General features: G+C 42.2%; 2 protein-coding genes across 3 annotated transcripts; one reads left to right on the forward strand and one right to left on the reverse strand.

The window, feature by feature from the left end:
- The first annotated feature begins 995 nt into the window (after window positions 1-995).
- On the forward strand, window positions 996-11,098 carry LOC133027379 (serine/threonine-protein kinase tousled-like 2). 2 transcript variants are annotated; one of them, XM_061094366.1, is made up of 21 exons: window positions 996-1,461; window positions 2,499-2,593; window positions 3,726-3,797; window positions 4,380-4,452; window positions 4,587-4,624; window positions 4,851-4,943; window positions 5,699-5,806; window positions 6,306-6,398; window positions 6,868-6,978; window positions 7,104-7,240; window positions 7,331-7,483; window positions 7,816-7,882; window positions 7,978-8,075; window positions 8,188-8,269; window positions 8,471-8,562; window positions 8,670-8,759; window positions 9,006-9,175; window positions 9,330-9,468; window positions 9,559-9,670; window positions 9,766-9,873; window positions 10,051-11,098. In XM_061094366.1, the coding sequence occupies exons 2-21, from the start codon at window positions 2,501-2,503 to the stop codon at window positions 10,198-10,200; spliced, it is 2,079 nt and encodes a 692-aa protein (XP_060950349.1). In that variant the 5' UTR covers window positions 996-1,461; window positions 2,499-2,500; the 3' UTR covers window positions 10,201-11,098. The 2 variants fall into 2 exon arrangements, with proteins under 2 accessions (XP_060950349.1, XP_060950350.1); XM_061094367.1 differs by lacking the exon at window positions 4,851-4,943 and having other exon boundaries at window positions 997-1,461.
- A 549-nt stretch (window positions 11,099-11,647) lies between these two features.
- becn1 (beclin 1, autophagy related) lies at window positions 11,648-16,200 on the reverse strand. The gene is made up of 12 exons (XM_061094368.1): window positions 16,069-16,200; window positions 15,780-15,912; window positions 15,597-15,661; window positions 14,933-14,991; window positions 14,744-14,834; window positions 14,494-14,630; window positions 14,180-14,374; window positions 13,961-14,107; window positions 13,661-13,810; window positions 13,427-13,487; window positions 13,176-13,318; window positions 11,648-12,474 (listed from the first exon to the last, which is right to left on the reverse strand). The coding sequence occupies exons 2-12, from the start codon at window positions 15,904-15,906 to the stop codon at window positions 12,306-12,308; spliced, it is 1,344 nt and encodes a 447-aa protein (XP_060950351.1). The 5' UTR covers window positions 15,907-15,912; window positions 16,069-16,200; the 3' UTR covers window positions 11,648-12,305.
- Window positions 16,201-16,219: the final 19 nt, after the last annotated feature.

The raw sequence follows: 16,219 nt of genomic DNA on the forward strand, positions 1-16,219 counted from the left end.
GATAGATAGATAGATAGATAGATAGATAGATAGATGGATGGATGGATGGATGGATGGATGGAGGGAGGGAGGGAGGGAGGGAGGGAGGGAGGGAGGGAGGGAGGGAGGGAGGGAGGGAGGGAGGTATAGATAGATAATAAGATAAATAGATAGATAGATGAATGGGTGGATGGATAGAGAGAGAGAGATAGAGAGAGGGATGAATAGATGGATAGATAGACAAATAGATCAATCGATCGATAGATAGATAGACAAATAGATCGATCGATAGATAGATAGATAGATAGATAGATAGATAGATAGATAGATAGATAGATAGATAGATAGATAGATAGATAGATAGATAGATAGATAGATAGATAGATAGAAAGAAAGAAAGAAAGAAAGAAAGAAAGAGACAGAGGGAGGGATGTATGGAAAGATAGATAGAGAGATAGATAGATAGATAGATAGATAGATAGATAGATAGATAGATAGATAGATAGATAGATAGATAGATAGATAGATAGATAGATAGATAGATAGATAGATAGATAGATAGATAGATAGTAGATAGATAGATAGATAGATACAGTAGAGATAGATAGATATATAGATAGATAGATAGATAGATAGATAGATAGATAGATAGATAGATAGATAGATAGATAGATAGATAGATAGATAGATAGATAGATAGATAGATATAATACAAATCATCTTACACTACTTACTACCAAATCATGTGGCCCTGCAAAAAGGACCACACAATTATCATGATTATTTCTATTACTACAACACAGGACTTAAATGATATTATACTTTATGTTGTAAATTTCAAAACAACATCTGAAATGTGTCAAAAAACGCTGAAAACCCCCTCTGTACTCTTGCCCATCTGGGGCTCCCAGGGGCCCCTAGAACCCTGGGGCCCCTGAGAGTTGACCGAGCCTCTCCTCTGTGATCCGGGGTGACTGGTTTACATGATCTGGTTTAAGTGGCGCATGGGGAGGCATCACTTAAATCTCTGGAGCCCCGTGGCCCTGCTGCAGGGGGCTATTATCATGTATTAACCATTAAGTGATGGACTCTACCGAGGGGGCTGCGCTCGTCCTCCCGGTCCTAATGACACCGGAGGGACCGAGGGAGGCAGAGATGTGACAACATCCGTCCGAGCGGCTTCAGAGCGTCGGCAGCTCCCGGTCCCCTCCGCACAGGAGCACCGCGGCGCCCCAGGAAACACCGAGGATCAGGGCCTCCTGTCCGGATGACTCCCACCCAGCCGCCCTGCGGAGCTAGCATTCGGCTAAGCTAACAGATGTCTTCCTTGCTTTAGATATAACTGCAGATGGGAAACTTGACACGTCTATTTGAGGCGTGTGGAGCCGGGGGCTGTTAAAGGGGGTTTGTTGTCACTGGGTGTCCGGACATCAGCGTCTCTAGGACCGCGAGTGACGGTGACATCTGCCGAAGCTCCTCCAGGTGAGACTTCCACTGCGGCCAATGCTAACGCTAGCTTCCCTTGCTACATAGCTAGCTACTCGGGGTAAGCTACTGTGCAGTTATTTACTAACCTACAACACATTAGCTGCTAACAACAACTTAAAATTAAACTTTTAATCGATTAATAACAACTCAACTCAGCGTGGGAGCGTCCTCGAGGTTTTGTTATTTGTATGTTGACGTTTGCTAATGTTAACCAGCTAATTAAGGTTAGCTAAGTTTGGCATATGTTCACATCGCTTCAGTCAATGATCATAATACAAACTCGCTTTTTCTTCTGTCTGCTGCAATCAACTCACTTTAGGGGAAACTAATATTAACTCGAATAAATCTGGGGGTTGTCACTTCAGTTAAAAGGAGGCATCGTTTCCTGACCACCATTGTTTTTGATAAAGTTGACTGGTTTATCTATATAAAATAACATTATGACTCAATACAACCGAGGCAAAAAGATGATGATCATTATGATTATAGTTATCAAGTAACTGTCATGGCTGTGAGTCGGCTGTCATCAGATGAATCATTCAATAATTGATCGATACCCTGAGGGAAGCTGATGGTTAAAGAAAGTCGTGCACTGACATTTAAAACCAGAGGAGAATTTAAAACACATTACCTTTGCCACTTGACACCTCGATGCCTGTAAGTTCAATTAAGTTTGAATATATAATGTAACGATGATGATACTGGGAACCAGTAAAGTCAGTGGATCTCCTTATTCTCCAGTTTATGATCATGGAGTAGTTTAATATGTACATTTATAGTCACCTCTATATATGTACCAGAATTAGGGGCTGGGGAATCTTTCCTAAGATGTATCTTTGAAACAAATTCCTGTTATCTTTCTTTGATTAAATCAGATTGAGGTTTTTAAAAGTATTAAGTTGTACAGGGGATATTCAACATCTTGTCCTATATGCTGAATGGGAAACTTACCTGCACGGTCTTCCCTCGTGTGGCAGTAACCTAATCCAGCTCGTCCACATGAGCTCATCAGTGTTTGTGTCTCTCTGTAGGCATGATGGAAGGACTTCATAGTCAGGCTATAAGCCTGGACCCACGCAAGCAGGAACTGCTTGAGGCCCGCTTCACCGGAGTTGGTTTGGCCAAGGTGGGCATCTTTATCTCCGCCAATCTCTGTTTGTCTGTTTGTCTGTTTGTTTGTCTGTCTGCAGGATTATACAAAAACGATTTCCCCAGGATAAACCCTTTAACTTTTGAAGCAGATCCAGGAATTTGAAAGAATAAAATCAGGCATATTTAAAAGCCTTACATATACAAGTGTGTGTAATGTGGTGCAAGTTGGTTTAATTGAATGGGGCTATACACACTCTACTGTGGGCCATTCTTGTTTAATAGCATTAAGCTTCTGTAAGTACAGATTGTTTCTGCAGATGTTACTTCCAATATTAATCTAATGAGAGTTCAGTTGAACCCATACTAAAATTAGCTTGGAGCTTTCCTGCAGGCAAACGACACACAACTCCACTGTTGTTTATGAGTGAATGCAGATGTGTACAGTCTGTCGGTTCTCTCATGGTAGTTCTCCAGTTTAAAAAGGCTTCAAAATCTTTTAAAAATCAATTACTGGTGCTCTGTGTTCAGGAGTTTCCCTCTGTGGAACGATCCTGTCTTCCTGAACTAAAACCTAGACAAGACGAGCTCTGTTTCAGCTGACACGGGAGCTGGCCAGCTGCTTTGTTGAGCGACACTGAAATGGCACCGCAGCTGAAGCTCACAGCTCCGGCTGAGCACTGCACCGCAACCCTGCTGTTGAACTGGGTATTACTGCGTGTGGGGGCCCATTCGAGAAAATGGCCACCCCTGAGAAAGCAATCACTATCATTCATGACCTGCAGTGAGCTCAGAGATGAATTGTCGGGCCTGCGGTATTAGAGAGCGAATGATTTAACGCTGTGTGTATGTTGCAATACAGTGAATGATGTATTAAAGTATCATTCGAGACATTGCAATGATTATATAAAGTGTATGTCTATGTGTGACCTTGACAGACACAGAAAGCCGACAGGCCGTAACAGCATTAGCCTCCTGCACCTGTTAGTCAGTTTCCTCTTCGTCTCGTGTGGTTGTGTATGTAATGAAGTAACGTTTTTCAATTTGCCACAAGCATGACTACTTCTTTCAAGTAGGTCCCTTTCCAGATTTACTCTCAAGCATCTGCTAGCATAAGTAGTACCTGATTAATCCATCAGTTCTCTTGTGTCTGTTCTGTTTATTTCCAGAGTTCAGCCAACAGTGAATCATCCAACCAGTCTGTGTGCAGCGCAGGATCACTGAGTGATAAGGAACTGGAGGTGGGTTATAGGAAAGAGTCAGTCGAAATGACTTTGCTCTTTATATTCAGGTCTTTTTCACTATGTGCACGCTTCCTGCCAGTCAGAGGTATTCCTATTGGTTGTTAGTTGTAGAAACTGTGATATGTTTTGTATCATACACGTATAGAGCATGCTAATACTTGCTAATATGAAGTGCAAATATGCTATGAACTACTTCTTTAACATAAAGATTTAAATTTCATGGGTTCTTCAGGGGCCAAACATGCAGACTCCTCACAGAAAGATTCATGACTCAGTTTTGAGCTCATGACCACCTTGCTGTGTGGTGACGGCAAATAGCCATTAACAAACAAACATGTCACCTTGTGAATGGAAAAATTTGTCAGTAGGTGCATCACGGTTAATTAAATACTGAATACAAAATAGAAGCTGCTATCAATCTTATTAAAAATGGTTTGACATTTATGTTGAAAGTGCCATTATGCCCACATAATTTAAAGATGTAATATTTCATATACCGTTATCTTAATGTGATTCATAGAATACATTTATGGAGGTTTAATTTAATTATAACCCGTGCTGCTTTTCCTCTCATGTCAGTCACCAGAGAAGAAGACCAATGAACAGAGAAGCAGGAAGAGAAAAGGAGACATCTATGACAGCAATAGCCAGGGTAAGTTTGATCTATCTACCGAGGCAGAAGCATCACAGTATTCAGGCCATTCTTCTGCTCTGCTAAATATATATGTAAATATCGAATTATTCCATTTTCTCACCTCTCATACCTGGCATGTTTTTTTTTTGTAGGAAAAGGAAGAGGACACAAAATAAGTGATTATTTTGAGGTGAGTACAAACTAAGTTGACATCATATGCCTCAGTCCTTTTTCATTTTGTGCTCTTGCCACCATGTCGTGCACAGTTTCAAATCCCTCTCTGGCTTTTAGTGTGATGTCTCACCCTCATGTTCCCACTGCGCCACTGTGGTTCCTCATTAAACTCTCTCTAAATAACAACTCTGTCTTTCTTTCTCTCCGTCTTGTTTCCACTCTGTTCACTGCCCTGTGGCCAGTTTGCTGGTAGCAGTGGCTCTGGCAACAGTCCTGCCCGGGGCATCCCCATGCTGGTGCGCTCCTCTCCACAGCACTCACTGTCTAATCCTCTGGTGAGCACCAGTTTCCATCTCCATAGCTCTCTCTTGCTTTGGGACCACCAGGTTTTTAGTCTTATGCCATTGTCAATTGATGTGCAAGTTATGTGGGTCGATGTTAATTTTTTCTTTGCATTGGAGTGTGGGTATCTGACTGGAGCCCATCTGGCGAGGTTTCGGACAGAAATTTAGAAATGGGATCTGGTCTGGTTTGGTTATGTTTGATATTGACAAAAAGAAAGATGCTATTGCTGATCATGGGGATCATAATAATTTTAGATTAATCAAAATGAGCACGGTTTAGTTTGCAGATCAGATTCTTTGGTTAGCGGTTTTATGTGGAGTATTTTTTTTCAGATATTTCTCTGGGGAAAGAGTGAATTTTCTTTCTGAAAGATGTAAAAGCATATTTATTTCATTCATGTCATTTCAAATCTCTTCTTGCATCGACATACATTGACTGAAAAGCACATATTGTCCTGCAAGTTTACTAGAACTTAACTGTATGCCTGTATGCAGTATGTTTCATTAACAGCACATCTTGTAAAATACTCTCTGTTTTGACTCAGCAAAGGAATGATGTGTTTCTTTTTGTAATGGACGTTTACGATAGTCCATCTTATAATTCAGTTCTCTCTCTCAACTGCATCAGTATTTGCACCTTTTTCTTTTGTATCTCCTCTGTGACTTTATAACCCCCTACGCTGTCTGAGTTATATAATAGTTATATTTTAGTCTGTGTCTTTTCTACCTTTCTCTTTTCCCCTTAGTTTCAGCATGGCAGTCCTTCCTCCACAGGCTCGGCCCACACAGACTCTTCATCCTGCAGCTCTGTGAAGACGGCCCCCTCACACTCCTGCACACACAAAGCCACACAGGTAACTGTCTGACTGACCTGGATCTCCACTAACTTTTAAAACTATCGTATCAGATTTTCCGTCACCATTTTCTCAGTCACGTTGGAAAAGCAGCCTGGTTTTGTTTCGATCATTGAATCATTAACTAAGGGGTGAATTTGTATTTCCGCTCTGAAAAATAACACCTCACGACTTTTAGTTGAGGAGGACAAAACTTGCAGTGATGATTCAACTTCACACCTTGTCCAGACATGTATTAAATCACACTAGTTGGACAAGATGTGTATGCTAGAATTAAAGGTCAAACACTTTCAACACACATCCAGCTGTCTTTGCAAATTACTTTAATTGGCCTGATTAAAGGTCAACATTTTGAATTCATGTCTTAATATGCAAGATGGCCTCTGTCTGATTTTGATAAAGTTAAAGGGTTTGTTTCTGCTCACTGGCCAAAAGGGCGTTTGCATAATTTCAGTTAACGTTGTATTGACTTGTTTTTGTCTCTGTCCTCCTTCCCCAGTCAGAGCTGACGCTGCTGAAACTGGCGGCACTGGAGAGGAACAAACACTCTGACCTGGAGCAGAAGGAGGAAAGGATAGACGACCTGCTGAGGGTGAGATGAGAAAATATTTAAAATACGTCTTAAAAATCTGTTTTAAAACATTTGGATCAGTTTAAAGTGCATCCGAGTAGGAGTTGACAATGGAAACTAGTTATCGAATTATTATGAAATTCCCGAGAATACCGACAACAAATTCATAATATAGTTCACTAACAATAACAATCATACACTTCCCAATTTGGGGTTAAATGTCCTTAAAATCACCTCACAGTATTAACAAATATTCTTATCACAATAACATCATCAATTAAGCTGCACTGGCATGGTTGCAGCTTGTCATGAATGATGTGCTTGCTAACTTCCAAAGGCCATTGTGGTTTAAATGCCATTTTGTCTAACTAAATGTCAGCAGAGCAAACACACACACACTGATAATTGCTGTGTCTTGTCAGTTTAAATGCAAAAAGGCCTTGAATCCGTATGTGATAAGAATGAGATGTGACGAAGTACGTTTTGGCAGGCGAACTGTGACTTGAGGCGGCAGGTCGATGAGCAGCAGAAGATGCTGGAGCGCTACAAAGAGCGGCTCAACAAGTGTGTGACCATGAGCAAGAAGCTGCTGATTGAGAAGGTGGGTGTGTACACAAGGACTGTATGTGTCGGAGGCTGCTGGGGGATTGGGGATTTTAAAGCAGTGTTCAGTTCTTTACATTGAGTTGATTCAGAATGTGTTTTATTTATCATGGTTTTGTGCAGTCAAAGCAGGAGAAGATGGCTTGCAGGGACAAGAGCATGCAGGACCGCCTGCGTCTGGGTCACTTCACTACCGTACGCCACGGAGCCTCCTTCACTGAACAGTGGACCGATGGATTCGCCTTCCAGAACCTAATCAAGTTAGCAGCGCAAATAAGACACAACATGTTTGCATTTTGTCCGTTCTGTAAAGAAGAACGTTCACACTTGATTGTACTTTTGTGTTCTAGGCAACAAGAGAAGATCAACTCGCAGCGTGAGGAGATGGAGAGGCAGAGGAAGCTGCTGGGGAAGAGGAAACCGCCTTCCATGGCCCAGACGCCTCCACCCAGCCTGGAACAGAACAGAAGAAAGAGCAGGAGCAACGGCCAAGAGAATGAAACGTAAGATCACAAACAACAGCTCACATGGATCTGCCCAAAGTTAACACTTAATGCTCTTCATGTCCAGGAGGCAGCACTTCAGTCCTTGCTGACTGGTGTAGGCTCTGCTATCATGTACTTGTTTTTGGAAACACTGACAACAAATCCTGAATTATTAATAGACAATTATTGTCAAGTTGTTTGTTTGATTTTGCCAGTTCAAACAGTTGTGTTTATTGCTATCATGTTTTTACGGTTTAATTCTTAGAATATTGATGATTTTGACACTTCTGGCTTTATTTTCATTATACAGTATTATTCTCACTGTCTATCTGCTACTGTATCCCACACAGGCTGTCACTGGCAGAATATCATGAGCAAGAAGAGATTTTCAAACTCCGAATTGGTCATCTAAAAAAGGTACCGGCTTTATGCTTATGCAAGCTTTTAGTTCTGTTAGGATTCCTGTCCACCACAGGATGAGGTATGTGACAGCTCTGTGTGTTTGTGTGCAGGAAGAAGCAGAGATCCAGTCCGAGCTGGAGCATTTGGAGCGAGTTAGAAACCTGCACATTCGGGAGCTGAAGAGAATCCACAATGAGGACAATTCACAGTGTGTATTATTATTTCTGTTGAACCTGCATAACATGTTCGGTACCATCACTTTTTCAACTTGATCTTAAAAAGAAAAGTGAAGTAATGAAGCACCTTGTCTTAACTTTTAGGTTTAAAGACCACCCGACGCTGAATGACAGATATCTGCTGTTATATTTACTTGGAAGAGGCGGCTTTAGTGAAGTTTTCAAGGTGAGAATATGCCATTATTAGGCTTCTTATTTACAAGCACTGGTTTTAGTTTAGCAGGCGGACATCTTGTGTCCCTGTGGTGTCGTTATCTCAACATTGCCTTGTCTATTAAACAGATACTCTGCACATCTGAATATAACTGTCCTCTCATAGTCGGCTTCTCCAACTCGCTTGTGTTGACATTTAAATTTCCTGTTCCAGGCATTTGATTTGACAGAGCAAAGGTATGTGGCCATTAAAATCCATCAACTCAACAAGAACTGGAGGGAGGAGAAGAAGGAAAACTACCACAAGTGAGTGTGTTGGAAATATTGTGTTTAAAAATATGCTTTGCAGCTTAAACTTTATTTATGATGTATTTAATAAGTCAATCAGTGTTAACGCTGAATCATCTTTTCAGACACGCCTGTCGAGAGTACAGAATCCACAAAGAACTCGACCACCCGAGAATAGTCAAACTCTATGACTATTTCTCACTTGACACAGACTCGTAAGTACATGGATCCCAAAAAAGTTGAATTAGGTGTGCTATTGAAATATGTAAGACTGGATTTGGGTTTATCCTTTTACATAATCTTCATGGTACAGTTATTATAAAGCTTATAAGTGAAAATACTTTTTTGATATAGATATGTTTCAAATATCCTGTTTAAACATCTCTGGATGTGTGTGTATGTATGTGGGTGCTTGATATTGAAAAGCTTCCCTAACGTTCCATCTGTTGTGTCTCTGGCAGGTTCTGCACAGTCCTGGAGTACTGTGAAGGCAACGATCTGGATTTCTACTTGAAGCAGAATAAGCTGATGACGGAGAAGGAGGGCCGCTCCATCGTCATGCAGATCGTCAACGCTCTCAAGTACCTCAACCAGATCCGGCCACCCATCATCCACTATGACCTCAAGCCTGGTAGAGTCCCGGAGCTGTTAGCTTGTTGTATAGAACATTTACGACCTTCAGATATTAGTAAAAAACTGAATAGTTCTCTGTGGAGTATACACAGTTGTGTGCATGAATTACAAGAGTGTGTGTGTGACGGCTCGTTTTCTGACTCTGTGCGTAGGAAACATCCTGTTGGTTAACGGCACAGCATGCGGAGAAATTAAGATCACCGACTTCGGCCTGTCTAAGATCATGGATGATGACAGCTACAGCTCGGCAGATGGCATGGAGCTGACCTCACAGGGAGCAGGCACCTACTGGTACAGTGATACACATTCCGCTGTAACCTAGTTGTAACCAAGCAACCAGAGGATGTGTGATTGATCATGTTGGGATTGTGTGGTTTACAGGTACCTCCCTCCGGAATGTTTTGTGGTGGGCAAGGAGCCCCCCAAAATATCCAACAAGGTGGATGTGTGGTCACTTGGGGTCATCTTTTACCAGAGCTTATATGGACGCAAGGTAGCCACGAACGTGCATGTGTAACAGGTGTTGTCTGAAGGTTTCTATTTATTTATTAACGGTCTGTTAACCATCTCCCTGTTGACTTTTTCCAGCCGTTTGGCCATAACCAGTCGCAACAGGATATTCTTCAAGAAAACACCATTCTGAAAGCCACTGAGGTGCAGTTTCCTCCCAAACCTGTGGTCACCACAGAAGCAAAGGTGAGTATCCCATTCTCTTCTCCTGCTTTAGACATGTTCTGTACTCCAGATAATCCCCTGAAGTTATTAGGAGAGATCATAATGACCTGGGTATAAATGTAAAGTTTATTATCTTAATGGGGTGAACATTTTTATTTTTGGTAAAAATGTTATTAATTCCCCTCTTTGCCTTCATAGGCTTTCATCCGACGTTGCCTGGCTTATCACAAGGAGGATCGCGTGGACGTGCTGCAGCTGGCCAGTGACCCCTTTCTAATGCCCCACATTCGAAAAGCCCTGGGCAGCAGCGCACCTCTGGCTCCTCCTCTTCCCTCCACATCCGACTGAAGCGAGCTGAAAGAAACTGGAGTAAAACACCAGTGAGGACAAAAGCTACGCAGCGGCATCGCACACTCTGAAGCTCCTCCTTCGCTGTCTCGATGGCGAAGGAGCAGAGAGCATGATGGGACGGGGAGATCCTGAAAGTGTGAATGGAACCAAAATGACGGATGATGTGGTTATGTAGCAGTAAATGTGCCCACCACCATCGTCCAAATGGTTAAAAAAAAAAATTAACGGCCAGTCTCTGGCTGAGGGCTCAATAGAACCCAAAGATTTGTCCATATGCATGCACTAACAAAAACTTTAGCTCATTTCGAGGGTCTTTCTAACGAGAGAAATAGTAAAAGCACCCAAAAAATTGCACAACAGTCAGGCTGAGAGATACGCCATGTGTGGAAGATCACCTGCCTGTACTCTGGAAGGTTTAGAAGAAGTGCTAATGAAAGCTCATTCCATCCTGCTTGACATTCATCGTCTAAACTATTTGAGAACTTTACGTGGAAACTATCTTTCCGAACTAGAGGTTGGTTTCAAAGATGTTTCCCTTTAGGTTTGAACATGGCACTTTTTTTAGAAAGGGCTCCGACAAGCGATGAGGAAGTGACTGATGACCAAAGTTTAGGGATGTTGTTGTGGCAGCATTAGAGATTCATGAATGAATTTATAGAGAAATGGGATGATTCTGAGAAGAGCAACTGGTGTTGACCTATTTTAAAGAGATTTTACTGGATAACTGGAAGTCGGCTTATTATTTTGATTAAGTAAATATTTTTCCATGAAATTTACCCCTTCTAATGTTTTTGTTAACCTTAAATGGGGGGTGGGGGGCTGACTGAGTGAGTGTTGTGATGAGAGGTTCGATTCAACAGAAATGATTATAAAACCATTAAAAACGTTTGGTTTACTCTGTGGTGTGTTGATTCACTTTAGAAAACATGAAGATTTATTGTTGATTAACAAAACATACTCAAATGGATACAGACGTGTAACAGGGTTTCTGCAGGATCTTAAAATAAATTGTGTTTTGAATTTGGTGGCATGCATAGTTTGTAATCACTGCATCCGTCTTTCTCAACAATACAGGTATTAGCAGGTTGTGTTAAGCTACAAACGAGTAATTTCAAACTAATATTTATCAGCTCGGCTAAGTCAGCTGTGAGAAAGATTAGAAATACCAACTGTCTCCGTCCATAGTTTGAGATATTGTGGCATCCTCAGTTATGAGGGAGTGTTCAAAAATTCTGGGACCGAGATATTCTGTCGCATCTGGCGTTCTTAACTTAGATCTTAAAGTTAATTAATTTTAGTCTTAAAAAGTCTTCAATATTGTTGAAACCTACAGAAACCCTGATTTTAATAATTATAAACTATGTTGAGTGGTATCCCATGATGCAGATATTTCAATGAATGTCAAATATGTCTAATTGCTAGAAAAATAAATCTCCAAACTAGATTCTTTTCCACAGCTTATGTTTATTAGCTCAGGCCATTGAAATGATCCATCATTTTGAACACAGACATGTTCAGGTGGCGGTGCAGAGTAAGAACACAGGTCTCGTATCAGTGCACCTCTAAATACAATAGTTAACCTGCCAAGTATGTGTGTAACTGGAAAACGTGGCTAACGACAGTCGAGGTTAAACAAATACTGATGTACTTCTGTCAAATACTAAACAGTGTTCATTTAAAAAATCTTTCCTTGATCATAATGATCACATCAAACTCTTCATAGTTTATATTAATTGAGACAAAGAAAAACAACACTTGAAAGAGTGAATAAAATAGTGATTTCAAATATGTGCAGTGCAACAGGAGACCAACAGCTTGAAGTTGAAAAAGTGGTGAGAATTTGGGAAATACTTTTTTCTTGAGTACATTCTAGTCTGGGGAAGTGTGGAATATATAAATTTAAATGGCCTCATTTAACAATGTGTAAAAACTGACAATCTGGACTGAAGACTTCTTTGTGTTCAATATCATTAAAAAGAAGTAACATTTATTTTTCTTTGGCCGAAAATCCATTTAAGATCCAAAAGTAATCCATTAATCAGAAGCAGGGGGTGTACGGAAAAGCAAAACCCAACAACCCAAGGCATTCCAGTCCAGCAGGTTCATTTGTTGTAGAACTGCGAGGTGACCCAGGCCAGTCCCCACTTCAGGTTGGTGAGCATGAACTTCAACGCCTTCGTCCACTGCTCCTCCGAGTTAAACTGGGTTTTGATGGAGTAGGAGCCACCGCTGCCGCCTGTGTCCTCGATCTTCCCCTTCTCCACATCCATCCTGACACACGAAAAGAGAAAAACACTGATTACAGCCATGACACTAGGCCTGGTGGACACACTGGAGCCAATATCGTTATCACACTATAAAACCGTTGAGGGGACTTGAGTTAATACCAAGACTTTATCTCTGTCAATTGTGCTACACAGATTTTGAACTCAGAAAATACAACCCCAGGCTTTGGACGTCTGGTTCTTCATTTTATAGCTGCATATTGGAAATTTAAGATCTTGATTATGTCTTATCTGCCAAAATGTTCCGTGACCACTGGTCTGTGTTCACTAAATTTACATTTCAGACTGTGGCATTAAACACAGAGTTTGTCCTCAAGGTGCCAATAAAGGAAGGATCATAAGGTATTTAGAACCAAACGGGTGCATTTCTCCCAGCAGCACGAGTTTACTAATTTACCCGACTTGCCCGTGTAGATTATTACGCAGATTACATCACTCTCTAGTACGAAGATGAGAGGAAGGTTCAAAAGTTCAAAATAGAAAGGGAACATGAATGTGGTCGAAAAACACATGTTTTCCAGTATTGCCTCAATAGCATATTTAGAGTAGATCATACTTCAGCCCCTTTAGAATAAGTTGAATTATATTTTCTAGTTCAATTACAGCTTCAAATTAAACAACTGCAAAATATACTTGTTTATTCACATTAGGAAACAGTAGGATATGCTAACATGACGTTGCTCTGACCTGTATGGGAGACAGAAGCCAGTGTCTCCCTTTTCCACCTCCTCTTTGAACTGCTGGACACAGTCCAGGAAGGCCACCATGGCATGGTCAAATTTATTGTCCCAGAAGAACCTCAGGCCACCTGAGCAGTACAGAGGGAGTTCCTGCGCAAACACAAGACAGAAAGAGGGGGTGAGAGATTGGATGGAGCCTGGAGGTGTATTTAAATAACTGATGGGAGAGCTGGGATTGAGAATTCTGCATCATATTACCTTGGACTTGTCTGCCAGTGATTCTAAGTATGAGTGGTTTCCATATGGAACGAGACGATATCTGAAGAGAGACCATTTTTGAGCTTATTGCATAAAAGCTAAACATAAGTGTTGAAGCACCAACTAAACATTTCTTTTCTTTTGAAATGTCAAAAGAAAAGACATTTCACTAATATCATTGATCATATTTTATGGAAACATGACTACGTGAGAAGACAAGCTTAAACAAAAAACCTCTGAAATCGCAGCCCCATCTTGTTGGCGAGCGCGTGCAGCAGCAGCACCGTCTGTCCCCAGGCTGCGTTGATCTCGTTCCACTCCACTGGGACGCTGGGGAGTCGACCCAGGCGGAAGTTGTTGATGGTACCAAACTGACCACTGTGCCTGGACCAGACAAGGAACAATGTATTCGCAATCGCACTCAATAGGCTTTGTTTTACTTTTATCCAGGGGCCTGTGTTGAATATTTGTTAAGTCATGGTTTATTGGTGACAAGAAAAATAATAATTTCCTCTCCCGTGTGGGTGAATTTACCAAATGTGAAATGTGGCGTTGAAGACGTTGGTCTTTTTCAGCCGATCCAGCTGAATCTGGCAGTAACGCATCTGGTTGTCGACGCTCTTCAGCTCATCATCCAGCTCCAGCTGCTGCCGTTTAAACTCGCTGTACTCCTTCTGGTACCTAAAGAACAAAGCTGTTAGGTGCTGCATCATCTCCCACTCTCACCCTCTGAACCCCAGCTCGGCCACTCACTGTAGCTCCTCTGTGTCCAGTTGCTGAGAGTGGATCCTGCTCTGGGCCAGGTCCTGGGCCACATTGGCCCTCTGCTCCTCCACCGCCTCCAGCTCCTGCACCAGGGCCTCCTCCTCCTCGTCCAGCTGCTGCAGCTCCGACAGCAGGGTCTCCTCTTCCTCCACCTGCAGGTGTGACAGCAGCTCCAGACACTGCCTAAAAATACATTCAAATAGTGTGTTTTAATTCACAAATGAGGATTTAGCTAGTTAATCTGTTTGAGGCAGTGACTACCAACATAATATATGAAAAGTAATTGAATGTGTCTGACTAACTTGTAATTCTGGCATTCGTTCTCTGTGATGTTGAGCTGTGTGTCCAGGTGATCCAGCAAAGTGTCAGTGCATTCTTCACACAGCGGATGGTCCACATCCGTCTGACCCGACATTATATCAAACAGGTCGCTTGTCACCTGCGACACCAAACAGTCACTTTTATGGTTCAGCCGTAGAGGCCACAGACACAAACATGAGCTGACCCCCAACAAGGTGACTCTTAAATCATTGCCAAACTTTTTTTGCTGACCTTTAGCCTACGACTGAGATTCTCCATCGTGCCTCCATCAGATGCTTCTCCAATCAAGGTGAAGCTGTTGGCACTCTCGGTGGACATCATACTGTAGAGCAAGATTTGGCAGTTCAGTCAGTTCTTTAGAATACGTCACATTTCAAAGTCAATCCATACCTTCATTTCCTGACTGAAGTTGATGCTCACCGTGCGGGAGGGATATATTTTCTCGAAACTCCATCTTGCTTGTTTTCTACAAAGGTCTCCTGGAAGAGAAATGTAGTTCCTGAGACTCAAATACACTGAAGGACATGGAGGATGTGGAGTACTCAGTATAGTGGAAAGCTTAAGGCGCTTAAGATCTTTATATTCTCATCCATCACACCACATCATACCATAAATGATGGAAGGGCATCTGATCAGTCCCACATTCATTCTGCAGCAGGACAACCAGCACAAACTCACAGCCGGAGTCATAAAGAACTATTATCAAACACAAGAGGGACAACAAGTCCTGCAGCAGATGACATAGCCCCAACAGTGCCATGATCTCAATTATTAACTATATGGAGTGTGTTTTGAATACGTTATTGCCCTCTTGATGACGCCAAGACGCACAACTGTATGTATAGTTATTGCAACCTGTGTGTATCAGCTATTTCACATTATTCCAGAGGTGAAAAAACAGGCAGGAAAACAGAAGTGCAGAGGGTTGTTGGTCATGAGTTTACAAGTTTTCAAACCTGATGTGTGTGTTGTTACAGCAGAGACTTTTCTATAATTGTTAAATAAAATCCCTCCATGACATCCAAACTTTATTCTAGGGCCCAATCCTTCCAACCAGGTGCTGAGTGCTTTCTGCTGAACCCACCTCTGGACCTGTCTCCCCCTCGCTGCTGTCAGCCTGTTTGCTGGGAGTCACTGTGACCAACGGAGCTGAGGAGGAAGAGGATGAAGAGGAAGAGGAGGAGAGGGGACACAGATTAGTGACTTCATGGTCAGATGGAGCACTTTAGACGCCATGACACTACATCTTGATTGACAGCACACATACCTATCAGCTCCTGGATAGTGACCCGGTCGAGCACGTTGAAGGACGTGTCCAGCTTCAGGGGCTGACAGCAGCGCTGACACACGAAGCTCACCTGCATGGTGGTGCTCGACGACTTGGAGCCCTCCATCGCCAGCTACAGCAACACAAACACAACAAATAAAAACACACAGTGAAGCCTGACACCCCCTTTAGCTGTTTCCTTCACAAACCTGTAGCTCGTTGGCTAGCTAGCAGCCTGAAGCTAAGGCTAACAGCTAGCTTGTTCGTTAAAACAAAACCCACAACTCACTTCCGCTTGTGACAAATAAAAGGTAGTTCACTGTAATCCTCAGTCGTGCATTACGAGGATAAACGAACACTTCCGAGGGAGTTAGCGTGACTGTAGCATTCTGCTCCTCCCGACTGCCCCCCCTCCACTTCCGTATTGTTGTTTACGTTTC

The sequence above is a fragment of the Limanda limanda genome, chromosome 21, assembly GCF_963576545.1.
Source record: "Limanda limanda chromosome 21, fLimLim1.1, whole genome shotgun sequence".
Classification (NCBI taxonomy): Eukaryota; Metazoa; Chordata; class Actinopteri; order Pleuronectiformes; family Pleuronectidae; genus Limanda; species Limanda limanda.